General features: G+C 40.0%; 1 protein-coding gene across 5 annotated transcripts; it reads right to left on the bottom strand.

Annotated features, from left to right (window-relative positions):
- Positions 1 to 226: 226 nt before the first annotated feature.
- On the bottom strand, positions 227 to 17,871 carry LOC121319276 (polycomb group protein ASXL1-like). Of its 5 annotated transcripts, XM_041256537.1 has the most exons (14): positions 17,541 to 17,870; positions 13,176 to 13,258; positions 12,884 to 12,886; positions 12,558 to 12,666; positions 11,510 to 11,630; positions 11,066 to 11,199; positions 10,579 to 10,663; positions 9,531 to 9,677; positions 9,146 to 9,309; positions 8,880 to 8,976; positions 8,013 to 8,118; positions 7,637 to 7,884; positions 7,212 to 7,525; positions 227 to 6,549 (listed from the first exon to the last, which is right to left on the bottom strand). In XM_041256537.1, the coding sequence occupies exons 1-14, from the start codon at positions 17,595 to 17,597 to the stop codon at positions 3,796 to 3,798; spliced, it is 4,422 nt and encodes a 1,473-aa protein (XP_041112471.1). In that variant the 5' UTR covers positions 17,598 to 17,870; the 3' UTR covers positions 227 to 3,795. The 5 variants fall into 5 exon arrangements, with proteins under 5 accessions (XP_041112471.1, XP_041112469.1, XP_041112468.1 ...); XM_041256535.1 differs by having other exon boundaries at positions 7,212 to 7,884; positions 11,066 to 11,157; positions 17,541 to 17,871; XM_041256534.1 differs by having other exon boundaries at positions 7,212 to 7,884; positions 11,525 to 11,630; positions 17,541 to 17,871.
- Positions 17,872 to 17,978: the final 107 nt, after the last annotated feature.

Raw genomic sequence — 17,978 nt, 5'->3', positions numbered from 1 at the left:
CTTTTGAGCTATAAATCATTTAATAGAAATGAGCCACTAGTACTGTACCTGTCAAAACACACAAATGCAATTACAAACCTCTATTTTACATTTCAGCTTGAAAATGAAAATATTACTGAAACTTAAACTTAAGAGGTGGCAGGATATTAAAAGATGCTTTTCATCTGAATCAGGAAATTAATAGATTAAAAAGACAAAGATTAACAGAGAAGACACACATAGAATATTACGCAGAAGTTATTTTACTTCACACACGCAAGAAAAATGTATACACTGAAAAGAACAAAAGTAATGCATATCACACATCACCATTACCTACATTCACAAGAAAGATACATTTCACAAGAAAGAATACATGTCCAAAATAAAGTTAAGAGGAAGGGGTTAATAATTTGAGACCCTGAGAATGAGCAAAAAGATTTAATGAGGGGTGGGGGGAGGAGGGAATCTTTGGTAGTTTAGAGAACAAGAAAAATGGTCAAAAAGCAGAAACGCAAAGTACGTGTTTGAAGACCAGCTTACCATAGAAAAACATTGCTCTTTGTAACCGGATTTGAATATCTAGTATAGCAAAGGGCAACCACTGACCCCCCTGTAACCCCTTAACCTGTCAATTCCACAGGTAACGTTAACTGCCCATTTCGTTACACTGTCGGCATGATTGGCTTCCTTTGAAGCCAGTCTACTCACTTGAAAAACTGTGATCAATGGAGTTTCAATCAATGCATATAATCCAGATTTACACAAAACAGTTGCCATTAACATTGGAAGCTGCACTGCACCAAGCAGTCTGGGTTTGCACTCCAAATATGAAGTTAAATTACCACCTGTAGTATAAATCACAGTCCAGCAAGTTAAAGTCAAAGCATTCTTTATCATCAGTCTTGAATTACTGCGTCTAAAATTACTTTATGCTACGATATAGTACTTACAAGGAAAGCGCTTTTTTCTTATTTGTTTACATCCATTATCTTGCTATATAAATGAAACATCAAAACATGGAAGACAACACATACTGCATTAAAAAGTCTTGCAATACTGAAGTCCTGCTTAAATAAATGGGAAATGTTTGGACTAAGGCTGGCGTGGGAAGTTCTTTTGCTGTTGTAAAAGAAGAAGAATTACAATTTATTGTCAGATTGTTTTATTTTGTTTTCCTAATGAAGTTCACAACTAACAAAAGCCAGGCACAGACAATGGAACACAACCGTCTTTCTGCAGCACCATCAAACACAGGATTCAATAGTGACCCGAGGAGCATTCTATACCCTTCCCATTAGGGTAAACCACAGGAAGGCGTGCCTAGCTTTCGTTTCTTAAAGTAGTTCACAAAACCTGTCCTAAATATCACTAAACTATACTAAAACCCTTTGATTAAGAATTTAATGAGAATTCCAGGCTTTACATTAATTTTATCAAACACATAGAGCAAGCAGATTCTGCATGCCTGTATAGTGTCTGAGTCAGTGATATTTAAATATTTTTATACAGGTTTGTCCTTTATTAAAAGCCACTATTAGTATGTTATTTCTTATTTATTTTTTAACATGAATGCAATACGCATGTCGGCCATCAAACATCTGGAAAAGTTGACCAACCTGAACAGAGGCAGGGTAAAATTGCTACATTCTGTATGGCTGTCCAGTTACAGCACTGCAAACCTATCAACTCTAAATAGAACCAAGTTTTGTAAGAGTCCCAGGAAAACACAAGTCTAAAACACACACCACATAGCCCTTGAATATTTTACTGAAATGGGTGAAGCCCAACACCACTTTACAAAATCAATGCAGTTCAAAGCATCTTTTTTCTTCTTTTCTTCTCTTTTAAAAGAATAAATCAAATTGTGAAACAGCAAGCATTCTACTTTAAACACAACCTGCAGGTGGCAGTGTGCATCACAGAAACAAGGGCCTGCATGAAAAACACAACACCCACAGCAGGCTAATACTCTTATGTGGGAGCTGCAACGCAAGGTAGAACATCAATGTAAACAGCTCTATCTACAGAAATCCATTTGCATACAATGCTGCTATATGGCCAAGTGTTGTTTTAAGAGTAATATTGCCTTAATATGTGTACAATAGGGTTAGACACAAAGATGCATGGGATAGATAATGAACACTCTGCAGTTTGCGGGTGTTGTGTGGAGTGTGTCAATTCAGCTGGTTCATTAGGCCCCAAATTCTGATTTGCTTCACTGGGAAATAGTCAAATCGGTCGCAGCTACATACATTTTGTACATATATAAAGCAAGAAAAAAAAAATTGGGGTAGAAATCGGATTTTATTTAGAAATAAAGAAATGCTTAAGCACAAAGTTGTCGTCAGCAGTTTAAATCCCCAAAGTATGTATATTTCCATCTGTCTCTCTCCCCTCTCACACACTGTATAAGGAGGCATTTCTCCGTTCTAATCAAGTTTTATTTTGTAGTGGAGTTGCAAGCATGGAGTAAAGTACCAACTTTACTCCATGCTGTTTTACAGAGAGAAACGATCGACTGTTACATGCAAATACTCTTGGCTTAAACACACACTTACAAAACCAATAACTGGGGAAGAAAAGTGCAAAAAAAAGCAAAAACCCTAAAGCTATATTGCTGTAATTTTGAAAAAAAAAATTACACTAAAAAGCCACATTTTTCTAATCAGTAAATCAGCTTACCGTTATCAGCGCCAGATCTGCTCCGATACATCTGAATCACAGATAACTGCACGTGCGTTTATTCATATACAGTACGTGCCTATTTGAGGAGTTTTCGGGTTTAACCTGAATGCAGAAAAAAGTATTCGGAGGGGGGGAGAAATTGGGCTAAAATCTGGTAAAATCCAAAAATCAGACGCCCTATTTATAAGCGACAGCTGGACAGTTTCAGTAAAAGTATATTTTAACACGTTTAATCCATTTACAGAATACAGACTATAAAGGGACCATATGTATCCCAGTTTTATTAAGAACTAATAAATATATAATCCCTGAATTCAGCAACATATGAACACCTTGGCATGCAGTGCTTTCCTTAGTGTCAACTTGATTATGGATACAAAATGCCTTGGAAGGATTTGAACACACTTTGTATACTGAAACCAGCCGTTCTCTGATGTGTGCTTCACTGGGGGCTTTCCTATTACTGAAATATGTTATTTCTACCCTTCAAGATCTTTTGAAATCTGTCAATTGCATATCAACAGTATAACCAGGGTGCACTTATCCATGGCTGTCCTCTTAACTGTGTGCCACTTGCAGTGTCTGGGGTTTAGAATTGACAGACTGTGACTACATCTCCCTTCACAGAAGTGTACAGCTTTGAGGTGTGCTACACTATTTACTGCTAGGTGGGTCATTTACAACAGAAAGCTCCATTTCAGATTTCTTACAAGTTCACATTCCCTGGAGAAAGCAAAGCTTTGATAATGAATACTGTACAAACACAAACTACATTTCATTTAACACGTTTAAATCAATTCAAAGTCTGGTTTAATGTTTACTTTAATACTCTGCTTAACAGCTAAACATAACATACAAAAAAAAAAGAAAAAGACAACAGGAAGCCTGAATAAGAACAGGAAATGCAATTCCCATATTCAATAATTAAAAATAATTCAAGACATGTGGTGTCACCCCACCTCCCTCTCCATGAATGATACAACTTATGCCATAACTGGAACAGGACAGAGGTAAGATAGATGGAACCATGCCCAGCCTTGCAATTCACATAACATTAGAAAAAAATTGTATGCCACAAAAAAAACACAGCATAATTCTATATACACCGCGCTCACAGATCACTGTTCGCTATCTTACAAGACAGGACACACAAAGCTTAGAGGGACCTATACAGTCATCGTGGCAGAAAGCACCACAGCCTTGACACACGATCATGGCTTTCAGTCTGCATGAGCACTTGAGAGCCATTTCCTCAACAGTGTGCTCTGCAAAGGTCTTCTGCTGCAGCTGCATCACACTGTTAGCAATATTCTTAGAGAAGCCGTTAAGAGCGCGGTCTGAAATCGACATGTTGGTAGTATAATTAAAGCCTAAGCTGCTGTTATAATGCAGTTTAGGGAGCTTCCCGTAAAACTGTTGCTGGATATTAAGCTGGAAAGGAATGTAGGAAGGCTCCAAAGGGTACTGGAAGGGATTTCCAGACTCTCTTGTCAATCGGACAAGAGACATTCCTACATTTAACAGTGTCCCTGGGAAATGTTCCTTGGATTCAAAAGGACTTGCCGAGTCTGTTTTACCGGTTATAAGAACGTTTTTGGAAGGACTTTGACAAGACAGGTTCTCATTTTTGACACCGGGTTGCTGTTTTGGGTGCCAGTCTATTTTAACAGTGGGCACAACTTCCCTGGAGACAAAATTATTTTGCAGGGACACCTGCTTGTTTTGAGGTGGCATTTGGTTCATGTCTGTATTGCACTGCACGTCACCTGCTTTGCACTCCTGAGCAGCACCTTTCTGCCCTGGAACTCCTGGGTATCCTTTATCTACAATTAAACCGAAGGAAGAATTTTGTCCAAAAGCAGAGTTCGAAGGGTTATTATTTGACAATGCAGGAGAGTGCACTTGGGATCGTCCTCCAGCAATATTCTCCACCTCTTCAAAAAAACAAGAGGATTTCCCCTGCTCACTGACTCTGCTATCTTCATGTGTGTTCGGAGTCACAACTGTGTTCACCTGTTCCTGAGAACCATGGATTTGTCCCCCACGTGGAGAAATTTCATTTGAGGAAACCCGAGATTGAACCCAAACTTCAGTGTGAGCCAGATAAGATTTTAAATGCCCTTGCCCTGCTTTTGGTGGAAGATCTTGATGAGTTTTGGAGTTCGTTGTACAAGAGTCCTCTCCTCTGCCTATACTACTCTGCACACTTTTAACAGACTGGTTTTCCTGTGGCATCGGAAGAGGCACAGGCAGCCGATGGATTTCAAGCTTGCTTGTGGAATTAGGCTGTGGCAACACCTTTTCAAGAGGAAGACTGCCTTGAAGCAGCTGTGTTACTAGTGGGTTGTTCGCTTCTACTGAAGACACGTGCCTGCTTGAGCTCCCAGCCTTTCTTGGGGCCTCTGCATTTTTCTGCACAGTCGAAAGGGGATTATGAGCTTCAGTTTGAGAGCTGTCCTTATTTTCTTTCTTCCTCCCGTTATCAATATTATGTCTGTTACTACTTGCTTGGCAGGCCTCAGATACCGGATTCCAGCCATTCGATTTTGCTGCTGCAACAGGACGGGAAGGGAAAATTGTACTTGCAGTGTCTGGACTGCATTTTTTGTCTATTTCAGCATGCCAGCTATGCTCTTCGCCCATTTCATTTTCAAAGTCAGAGGCAGTCTCTGTTGAATCGCTATGCATACCCGCCTCGCTATGCAAACAAGCTGATACAAGATCTAAATCAACGAGGAGTGTCTGATTTGATGCATGTCTTTCCACATCTATACATGGAACACTAGAAGAAAAATCTTCCGAGATACAAGCTACACCCTTAATGTGAAGCAGTTGTGCACGTGGTTTTGTTTTTTCTGGGCTCTGGGTTTTATTTAATTGTTCACAATTCTTTAAGGTTATTTCTGTACCATGACCATTTCTCTCTTCCTTGTGGTTCGGCAATCTTGGCGATATGCACTCTTCATCATCTTCATTTTCCACCTCTTTGGCCTTGTATTTCTTTACCTTTATTTCTTTATACACACTGTGAACACCCTCTAAAGGCTGTAAAGAAACTAAAGTTCTGAGGGCATCAATGCCTTCTGCTCCAAACCTTGGCAGTGTGTCAGGTATAGATGTGGGAACCAGCACTGTTACCACATCACTCTTTACTTCAAAGTACTGGCATGCAATCTCTTCCGAGCTGGTTTCAGTCTCTAAGTGATCTTCCATACCAACAGGTTCACACATCATTTCCACAACTTGTTCTCGGGTTTCTATAACCTGGACAGCTTTATCTTCTTCACTCACAGGTTCCACTTCTTCAGTGTAGATCACATCTGTGTAATTCGGGTCATCAATCTGTTGAGAAGCACTCTTACGATCTATACCAGCCGGATCTGCGTACCTTGCACTGCCTACCGGAGAATGAAAGACTTTGGGCAGAACTCTAATTTTGCAATCTTTTTCCAAAGATATTTCAGTTTGAATAATTTCAGATTTAACATTCTGCAAAAGCTCAGTCTCTGATACCATCTTGTCCTCTGTGCCCTCTACAGGGTCCTGCTGTAGCTGTGCTCCTTCGAGATGATTTGACAAAGCCTCTGTAAGCACTCCTTTGCTTCCTCCAGGCTCTGCTGGTTCGTAGCAGTCTCTTCTTCCTCCACCCCCTCCTGGTCCTCCTCCTCTTTCCGGCCCTTCGACTCCCCCGGCAGCTGCGACAGCAGCTGCTGCCTCCCTCTGTGCCCGGGCCTGCTGGGCACGGGCTTTAACGTCAGCAAGCGTCCGGGCTCCGGTCCTGCCACGGCTGTCTGTCTCTTGGTTAGGGATAATCCGAGGGCATATCTGGTATGTGGGCGGTCCTTTAACCACCCAGGGAGGTTTGATCCGGGAAAGCTGGATCTGATGGAAGAAAATTCAAATAAAACATGCTGTATTGACCAGAGTGCATTGCATTGCAATAAATTATGATGAGGTCTGTGCACAAAGCATGTTTCTTATTTATGAACTATGCTCCACAGGGGAAAAAAACATTAAAATATACTGAGCATGAAAAGAAGCCTCCAACATGCCGACTGCACGAAGGTGCTGCTCTCGACAGACGTGACATATTGTTTTTTTTTTTTCCTGTGATTCTTCATTGCTTTTATTCAAGCTTGCAATTCAACATCTGAGATCACTCTATATCCAGTGTCCAATCAACTGTCTCACTAATTAGGTGATTAAGTGCATATGTTTCAGTCATAGTAACTCAAGCATGTCACGATCAAAGATGAATGATCAAGAGATTAAAAAGAAACCATAAACACTGTCAATGTCCATCATTTATATACCTTTTTTCAAAAACAAATGTGCTATAATAGTTATGTTTCTTTTGATGCTCGGTATATATCTGCAAAAAACAATAGGTAAAGTTTCTAAATAGAAAGAACTCACCCATTACTAAGTGAAAAATACTTTCAGGAGATTAAAATGTTAACAAGGGGGGGTATTACTCTCATTATTAAAAAATCTCCAACCATGCACAGACAGCAATAGAGAATTTAAGCAACAAAGCTTCATACTCTGATAGGTGGCACTTTTGGTTCCTCTTTGGTGTGATGTGGCTTTTCTGAGTGAACACAGTCAATTGTGTTCCGAAAGGACTGGCGAGCATCAAGACGTGGCTTTTTCTCGGGGAAGGAGGTGGAGGCTGTGGGCTCGCCGAATTTCCTCTTCTGGTCCTTCACCTCCCCAGAGTTGTTCTTGTCGCTGGCATCAGTGCTAAGGTAGGCTCTCTCATCAGGGGAAGCAGAAGCAGCGCCAAGGTCTCTCTGATTATCGGGTGAACTAGAGGAGTCCACAGAACACAAGGCAGCAGGCATCTCCAACTGACCCCCTACAAGTGAAACAGCAGCAACAGATATTGCATGAGTTGCCTGGGCTTCAGTCCCAGCGTCCTCCAAGTCCGTCTGTATTTTATGTTCTCCCTTTGAAGTGGCTTCAATACCTGAAGCAGCAGCAGCAGCAGATTCAGAATGATCTTCAGCTTCCTCCAGCTTGGGTTGTCTGCAAAGAGCCCGTCTAGCTCTGGTCCTGAGGTCTGACCTGGAGCGTCTCCTCAGACGCCCGTCCTTGCGTCTGCGACCAGCAGCTCGCTTCTTGGCGGGTCCAGTCGGAATGGCAGCAGCAGTCAGATTTCCTGAGTCTTCTTGCACCAAGGTCTGCTTTAGTGATTCCTCTTTGGTTAAGCCCAACCTGTAATACAATAAAAGAAAAAAATGTAAGGCACCCTTTCCAACTGCATAAAAAAATTACAACTATGTTTTCAGAGAGAATTAAGTCCTTAATAAAATGCATTCACTCTCAAGTGCAAATGTACTTGCCTCTGCCCATAGTAATCCTCAAAGAACTTCTCTTTCCACAATTCCACCTTCTTTTCTTTTTCCATTTCCTGGCGGATTCTCACCTGCATCTCATGTGTGAATTCTCCTGCAACACACAAATTTACGAGCTTCAACAACTGGAAAAGTAACCATTTGTAAGTTTGACCGTTTGCAGTCCATTTATTCAGCGCTTGTCAGGCGCATCAGGTCCAATTTATTTTCATACACGCAGTTTATTTTACACATGTTGTTCCCCCCCCCCCCCCCCCCCCCCACACCCCCCCCCCCCCCCCCCCCCCCCCCCCCCCCCCCCCACCCCCCCCCCCCCCCCCCCCCCCCCCCCCCCCCCCCCCCCCCCTCTCCTGATCACTTATTTTATCACCAAACTCCTCAATAATGCAATCCAAGTCATTATTTTATTACTATAATATCTCAAAGCTCTGCAAATGTCTGAGAAATCCTTTTAGAGCTGGATACAGAAGCAGTTATCTCCTTTATCTCCTTTATGTCCATGTTATCTCTGAGATGAGCCCCCCTTTTTTTTCCCCCCCAACTTCATTCGGCTCCTATCGGTCTCACTCGGCCATTCAAAGATTTTTCTCTGCTTTTTCCTCAGAAAAAAACGACTAGAGACCTGTGCTTTACGTCTTTTTGATGTCGTCGGACAGGGTCCGACATCGGACTAGAAAGGGCAAATTGTAATGTTGGACGTGATCAGACATAGGACCGCAAAGGGTTAACATTATTATTTCTTATTTTTCACACAAGTTTAACTCAACATCTTGGAGACAAACTATTATAATAATAAAACTGCTGTTACAATGCCATAACTTCTTTAACTACAGTTTTCTGCTGCAAAATACCTACCATCTGCAAGCCTCTCCTTCCAGCACAGGGACGCATGTGTAAAGAATTCATTATTCAATGCAGAGCTGCTGATACGTGCCAGCCCGTCAACACCAACCTAAGAAAAGAAAGTGTCAAAAACATTAATTTAAAAAAAATAAATAAATAAAAAAATCAGAAACCTCTCAAGAGTTCTTACTAGAATGTTGGCTCAAGAAAACAAGGCAAGTTAATGAAATGAGTAACATTAAAAGGTTTTGGAAGGAAAAGCACATTTTATTGCTTACCGGTCGATCAACCTCTGGAAGCAGGAGCAGCAGCTGCTGCTGGAGGTGGGGAGGCAGAGTCGCAAGTGTCCGTGTATTGATCAGCGCTCGGATATTGGTATTAACCAGGATAGAGCCTGGCGTTTCAAAATCAACCTCTTCCCCTTTGTTTCTCTTCATTTGTCCTAAAAGTACACATGGTTTAGAAATGTTTGCTCCACATTGCAGTAAAATAAGCGCTAACTACTAATCTTTAACAGATTTATGATGTAGACAACTTGAACTGTCAACATGGTTTGGGATTTTGGAGGAAAAAAAAAAAAAAACATAAAAAGAACCATTTGTTTGTGTGTGTGTAAAATGCCACTTTGTTGGGCACCACACGTTGTTAAGTGTGCAGGTGTACCTGTCCGTGACTTGTGCAGGTTTTTGAAGCGCTGCCCATGTTTCCTGCTCAGTTCTGCCCTGCTTCTCAACGAGCTGCTGCAGGCGATTGTGGAGCTGCTGCTACAGGTGCTGCTCAACTCCACTTCTCTGCGCTTGCCTGGAAAACCTACAGCGCAAAACAATGAAGAAAAAAATAACACACCTAAGAGAGCAAGATTAAGCTGAATCTACTACATTTCACTGTTCAGCACTTAAAGCACTGTTTGTGTAATCCGCCCACCAATTTGGATACTCATGCTTAAAAACCCTTAAGGCATGGGTGTCTCACTCCAGTTTGAAGGCCGCAGGGTCTTCTGGTTTTCATTCAAGCTTAAACTCTCAATTAAAATGACTGATCTAATTATTAGTTCAATTGGAGATATTTTAAAGTTTTTTATTTTTGATAGTTTAATAAAAAAAAATGTACTTGAATCGAGGTACACTGCCTATGAAACACTTTGAGGCCTGGAGAGAGGTGTTGAATTTTGTCCAGTTAATCAAATAATTAGACCAGTTATGCAACAGAGAGCTCGGGTGGAATGAAAGCCAGAAGACACTACGGCCCTCCAGGAGCTGAGTTTGACACCCTTGTTTTAAAGTAAGTTATCCTATAAATTAAACCTGGTCTCTCACATTGAGACAGGATCTATTCATTTAACAGACACTTGCCACAGCGTTTCAGTTCTGCATTTTTACACTATGCTGTGCATTTTAATTTTAAACACAGGGTGAAGCTTTTGAATGCATTTTAACCTGTATGTATATTTATATATTATGATTCTGTAGCAATAGTGCAGATTGTAGCAACAGGTCAGATTTTTTTCTTAACGCAGCTTGGAGAGAAAGTGTACCTCAGGACATGCAAGTTAAGAAAATAACATATAGAAAAGCTTTATGCTTTACTCCCCAAGCCACTCCAAGTGCTGGTCTAAAAATTGCTAAAAAAAACCATTGTCTAAGCGATTTCTTTAAAACATGTTCAAATGATGGGAAGCAAATGAACTCAAAACATCTCACATTGTCCTTACCTGAGGTTACATGCTCTCCGTTTACTTTCAGTGGGGTCAGTACAACACGAGGCATCATGACACCTTTCTTTCTCTGCCTTCCAGACTGCATTATTAAAAACAAATGGATAATAGCTTTTAATGGTGGTCTGGAAGTTTCAAACAGGCTAATAGATCAAGACTTTAGGTAAATCAATTCAACACCAATTACATCTTTTGAACCCAGAAATCAGAACTGGGGCAGGGAGGCACCCAACTACAGCAATCCAAAGTGTATTTGTCAACATTCCTATGGTTTCGCCTATAGGGATTAAGACCGAGTCTTGATTGTATCCAGAGAGCATATTGTAAAATATTACTGTCATATTTCTAAGCATGAATAAAACCACTACACAGTACCAAATCAACCACCATGGCTGTGGCATATACAGAGAGTGACTGGAGAGCATCACATTTTAATACAAATCGGAGGGGACCGTTTGCAGGCCAAAGTAAAGAGGATCCATACTTCTCTCTCAGAGGAGGCATTGGCTGCCCTCCCCTGCTGTGCTGCTCTGAGGCTGCTCTGTCTGGCCTGAGGTGTCTGCTTGCTCTGCGTTTCTGTGGAACATGAAGCACTAGATGAGGTCTCATCCAAGGACACTTGTGGAGAAAAATACACAAAAAGAGTAGAATAAAATCAAAGAGGAACAGATGACAGATGAACGTCACTAAACTCATGTTTAACCATCGTCAGCAAGAAAACAAAAATGTTCTGGGTTTAAAATGGCCTCCGGAGATAAGAGGCTTTGACAGTGTGGCAAGGGCATTTTTGCAAATCTGCTGCACTGTAAAATTAATCGTGGATGTATACACATAAGAACACTGAGGATCGCTCCAAATGGGAAGAATATTGTAGGTTCCTAATTAATGGGGTGGGGGACTAAGCGGACTGCTGCTTCAACACACATACTGTCGCTTTCCCCACTTGCAGGGCTGGTTTCATTGGAATCACAGCTTTCCACATCTGCAGGGTCTTCCAAACCCTCTCCCTCTGGCACTGCCATGCTTTTGGACCACTGCCGGGCATCTTTCTGGAAATAACAAAAATAAAAGAATCAGTAAATACGCACCTTTGGAAAGCAAGGGGAATGTTACAGTAGCATCTTTATTTCACTCATGATATTGAAGCTCAGTTTTAATTTTGATACAGTATTATGTTACAGCCGCATATGGATCCAATTAAACACAGTGCACACTTGCAACCCTACTCGTAGCACAGCACCACTAGCATGGTCCCTTCACTAAGATTTTCAATCACAGATTTTTTTCTAAAGGCACCACAGCCAGTAAAACACATAAAAGTCCCCCCATTTTCAACAGGCAGGTTTAGATGTGTCAGAGCCTGCAGTGGTCAAATAGGGTTCCATTGTTCACACCTACTGAGTTTCTCAAAAAAAAAAAAACGCACCATTTCAAAAAAGTGGTAAAAAAAATAAATAAAAAAAAATGCACTATTGAAGAAAATGATTTTATACAAGGGGTCAGAGGTTAAAACTGAGAAACAGAAAACAAAATTTAAAAGTAGGTCTATTTCCAGCCAACTTTAGCTTTCTTCAGTGGTCCCCACCTTTTTCATGATGTATTAGAAATAACTGTCACACTGCTATTCAGTGAAACACAATTATACTAATTCTAATTTGTTGTCATTGTGAAAACAGCGTTTCATTACATGCTTTAGTTTTTACTTTCCTTGTTTTACAGGGGAAGTACTGGGGAGTGTAATATACAAAAGATTAGTGTGAAACAACCACCACACATTCAAACAAACAGCACACTGCTTCCTCACATCAAATTTGGCATTCTAGCATATCCTTGGGGCAAACAAAAATAATAAAAAAAAAAATCGGAAAAAACATAATAATTCGCAGATTTGTTTTAACTTCTGCGCATACTGTAGAGGTTACTTTCCACTTGCCCTGGGCCTGTTAAATAGCTACAGTGAAGAAAGGTGCCATTACCTTCAGAGTGAAAAGACTCAACCTGCCAGGGAGCTTGAAAAAGATCCCGTCGTCTCCTCTGCACTGTGAATGCAGCATTGTGTTCAGGCACGCCAAAGGTGAAGTCCCGCTGCAAAAGCCAAGGAACCCAAGAACAGAGTGAGTGTGGAGAAATAAATCTGCCCTTTTTACATTTCTACACAGGTTCCAAATGCTCCCATATTTCTCAAGAAGTTACAATACTAATCTCTGCAGACAATTTCAAATACTCCCCTTCTGATTATAAATTCATGAATGGAAAAACACACACACACACATTGTGCAGTACAGCTTTCAGTTTGGCTTACCTTCTATTCCCCAATAAAAGAGCACCAGTGTTGCAGAAAGAAAGAGAAAAAACAACAAGTTACATACTACTCAGAAACTGCATGTTTAAAATCACAAAGAAAGAAACCAATGGAATTGCTGTACAGCTTCATTTTCAAAAAACAGGTTTGAATTTGGATCAGACATTTCTAATAAAAACACCAGGCACTGTACATTTCACCAGCAGTATTCGCATTGTTTAAATGCCTATATTATTATTAGTTTTTTTTTGTTTTTACGAAACTAAAATGAAATTGTTCATGTTGATCTGACCTCATCTCTTTGAGTCCCTTTGTCTCGATGACGTGCAGGATCTGTTTCGGCGTCATTGGAGCATCTGAATAATTCTCCAGCACCTGAAGAATGGGGCAAAAAGGCTCAATATGATTCTAAACCACATTACAATTTTATGATTACCCAAGTGAATCATGCTTTTCATGCCAAATAACTGTTCCTAGATTATTATATAAAAGAAAAAAAAAAAAAAAAGTCTTTCCTTTGATCTTTTCATCCTTCTTGTTTTCGTGTGAAACGCTGACCATGACGTGTTGATGCCACTATTTACTGAGGTCCATTTGACAGATAGGAAATAAGAGATGAAATTAAAAAAAAAAGAGGCCGGGGGTATTTTTATTAATTCAAAACTTAACAATTAACTATATGTTCAAACAAAAACATTGAAGATATGTCAATTAATTTTGTATGCAATACATCCATGTGTCGCTTTTTCCTGTACCCGGATTAGTGTCTATAAGTAGTTACATAAATATTAGAATTTTTCTTATAGACAAGTAATATGTAGCAATACTAGGTTACAAAACAAAATGGGGTCCATTTTGTGTTACTAGAAACTTTGCAAAAAAAAATAGTATCAAGTCTTTCCCCAAGGGTGGACACTTATGACAAAAGGCTGGCGTTGCGTATTTTATAGGCTGGTGGAAGTGTAAAGCGCTAATCAGGACAAGCAGGCATTCATTTTCCAATGCACAGGCCTCTGCACAGCGAGCTGCACCGTGCATGCACAGACTGAGATATCAGAGGACTCCTTTATCATGCAAACAGTAAGGCAGGCTTCTTTCATAACAATAAAGTAAATCAAAACTTAAAAACTGCTCATTATGAACAGCTTATTTTATATTGCACAAAAAATATCCAATTTTTATTATTTTTACATACATGTAGCAGAGAAACCCATATGGTGCTACCATATTATTCTGTTCAATTAATCATCACGTTTCAAATGTTAAGGCAGAACTCATTTAAATCTTGTCAACCTCCCCCCAGAATAATGAATGACCGATTCACAGTAGATATACCGATCCACATTGCAAAGTTACTTTTAAATTCTTTTATCAAGACAGCTTCCTTTAAACCTGACAGTGCCTTCTGAAATTTCACTCCACAAGCAGCCTACTGTGGCCAAATAACTGGAACATGGTTCACTGTACAGCCTCCATTCTGGGTTTAAACGACACTCAAACCTGTATTAAAGACCACCTGTACAGAAGGACCACCAAGTTTCTTTCATTAACGCTACTGTAGAGATTCACTAGAAACACCTATGAAACTTACTGTCAAATACTAGGTTTTACAGACCCTTAAACATGAATCTTGGGCTATCTTACTGTACCTAGGGTAACTTAGGTAGCCCAAGTTTAGTGCTAACCAGGGTCTGGAAACAGCCCATTTGTCAAAAATGTCACAATATGCACAGTATTTGACAGTTGTTTAACAAAGCAAATCTGTGAACTGAAGTTTTGCCGAGTGCTTCGCTGTCTGGTTTCATAGCTGTTTGAGAGCAGTCAGCAGCAAGTATATAGAAGTAACAGACTGACATCTTAAACAGTGAATTCTGAAACAGTTTCAAGTTTTCGTACATTTACCTTTAAGCTTCTGCTTATTTCCTGTTACTTTATCGACAAGGGAAATTCCTCTCTCAACGAGCTGGAGGGATTTTTATTTTGTAATGGGGTTTTCCCCTTCCACACTGTGTGGCAGCATCTCTGACTATGCGAGTACTGTCAAATCACTGAACACAACTTGAAAGGAGAACTGAAGTATATTGCAAAGTCTATGCGTGTCATTTTCAAGTGCTAAAGTTCAGAGCTTTACCTCAATATTAAAGGCTAACATTCAGGCTATAATTGCCATGGATCTTAACTTCTGTTAAGATTGCATTTATAATGTAGTAAGTGTAGAGTGCAAGGTCATTTTTTTTTTTTTTTACATTAACTTATTTATGTAGAAAATCTTAAATAAATGTGTCATTATTTGGGGTTTTCAAACATTAAGAATTTTATAACACACACTGTTAAATGATTACAAGCATTTCCTTATTTCAAGGAGAACAGAGAATTTTCAGCAGATATTCTACAGTGATTTAAAAAAGGAAACATACAGAATCATTACATAAATTAAACAAGACACAACAGTTTCTGGCTGTTGTGGTTTTCAGTAAATGTATTGTTCACTTACGTGAGGTATGGTTAACTTGTCAGAAAGAAAAGTTACCAAAACCACTAATAAAATACTAAATAAAATCAAGATGAAACATGCATAGTGCAGGTCTGTGAACCTACAGAAAATACTTTTATTTCAATGTTGTCGATCAATACAAGCTACTCTCTAGCCCACAAGAATAAGAGATGGGCAAATCGGGTTACCAGGGCTACCAGAAAACAACTACAATTACAGACAACTTCCTTGTTAATGCAGTACATTTTTCCACTTAGTTTTCTAGGGACCAGCCTGGGTCCCTTTTACCAAATCAAGTGTAATCTGCCAGACTTTTACACTGGGCCAGTGTGTAAACAACAACAGTTTATAAATTCATACACTGTACCCAAATATTGGCCCAGAGTAAAGTTATTTGCGGTTTTGCAAGAAACCGTACTGTGAAAAAAAACAGACACTATGCATACTGCCCCTTGCTAGTTTTTAAATAATGAATATTGTGTTATGCATGGTGTGTATGATGTCATGCTTCATAATGTGACTTCAGTCTAGCATTACTTGTCAAAGTGGCACATTGTTATTGTGCAAGAGCTGGTAAAACAAGGTAAGAAAACACATTAATCCTGCAAATAAACAGCCATCAGAACTTAACCAAGACAGCGTGTAACTGTGCAACAATTACGATACCAGAGATCATATTCACTTCCTTTAAGAGAAATGAGAAACCTACTTCATTGACAAACAGGGTACGATTTCTGGGGCCTCTTCATAAATTCGAGTTAACCTTATACATATGAGCCAGCAGATCACAAGATGATTAATTAGCTTTGTACTGGGGTCTGCTAATCTATGCATGTCTTCTCTTAAGCAGTGCTTTCCCACTTAATCTGCCAATCACTTCATTAGCACCCTTGACACTGATGCATTCTAAATTAATGAGCACCGCCACCACTGAAGCATAGGTAATGTAAATTAAATTAGGGGTTAAAGTTCCCTTATTTCTATGGTGCACACACTAACTGTATGCCATGGTCAGTATATAGGTAATACTGAACTTGATACATGAAACAATAACTTGGATGCAAAATACAAAAAACACCTAACAGACTAAGTTTAATAACCAGTGCATTCCACATATGGAAATGAAAAAGAACAGTACTAGAACTTATTACTGTATTCCTTGACTCATCCCACCCCCCCCCCCCCCCCCCCAAAAAAAAAAAAAAAAAAAAAAAAACATTCAATGGTCAGTACATCACTAGTGTTTGGATGCAGCTTCACAAAACACTGCAGGACTACCACAACAGCATAATATAAACAGCAATGGATTATAATAGTGGACAAAATCTGCAAATATAAATTCAGGATAGGTGTAGCGCTGCAGCTGTAAAAAGGTACATACTGTACAACTGTGACAGGAGCTCTTTAGATACTGTGACAAACAAACATTTTGCATTATACTAGTGACTGCACACACACACACACACACACTCTCCCCTCCCCCTCTGAGGATTGCGCAGGTGAGATGATCTTTAGTAACGTGCAGTGGGTCAAAATTGTATTTTGAACGGTTTGCAGCACAGTATTGGGGACATTATGTTGCAGCTGTTTTTTTTTTTTTGTTTGTTTGTTTTTTAGCAAGCCATACAGAACCTCATCTTCTGGTGCTTTAAATTCACACTTTCATAGAGAAAACGCCATTCTAGTTTTACTACGACCGTACACATTTGGAATATAATGAAATGAATATCACCGTAATCTGAGATGCACTTATTATCAGAAAGAGTATTATCATTGCAAACCCCAAATAACTGTGCTTTAAACGGCAAAAACGATAAAACAGTATTAATTACAATTGTGCAGCACTAACTTACAAAACACAGGCTAACCAACTGCATCAAAGCGGGAGGGTGACACATAAACGTGCCCTGTATCATATCTGGGATCAAAAAAGATGAACATTTTTCGTTTTTAGAGCAAGTAAAACAACACATCAGGCGTGTTCCCTCAATACTGACTGCCGCATATTTTAAACGCCCTGCATTTCTCCCTTTAAAATCCCGCCCAGTAGTACTGAAACGACCTGATTGTGCCCACAATCCTCTCAAGCCACCGTTATATCAAATGCCGCTAATTACAGTGCCAGTTTGCATTCATTGTTTTGTCATATTTATCATTTATTACCATGCGGGCAGCCTCAGCCCACGTGCGCTCCTTCTTTTTCTTCTGTTTGTCCTTCATTTCTTCGGGCGGGTTCGTCTTTTGTTTTTAAACGTAGATGTCGCTTTTTTTTTTTTTTTTTTTTTACAGGATGATTTTTCGTCTATTCAAAACGGAAGCGCTTTTCCTTTTTTTGTTGTTGTTGTCGTTGTAAACACACACAGAAGGCGAGTCCACACGCTGCTACGCGTACTGCAGGAAATCCTCTTACTCAGGAATGCAGGGGGGAACATAACAACGGGGTTAAAGGGCACACACTGCAGGAATGCAAAATAACACACCGCCCCTCCCCCAGCACAGCGCGCGCCATTTTGACTCTGCAGCCGCTGCAGTGCAGAGTGCTGCACGCTGCACCCTCCGAATCAGAGCCCCAATGGCGTGTGTTTCATTCGGTCCTTCAAC

The sequence above is a fragment of the Polyodon spathula genome, chromosome 8, assembly GCF_017654505.1.
Source record: "Polyodon spathula isolate WHYD16114869_AA chromosome 8, ASM1765450v1, whole genome shotgun sequence".
Taxonomy (NCBI): Eukaryota; Metazoa; Chordata; class Actinopteri; order Acipenseriformes; family Polyodontidae; genus Polyodon; species Polyodon spathula.
The sequence above is the reverse complement of the archived record's forward strand: the minus strand, read 5'-3'. Positions and strand labels throughout refer to the sequence as shown.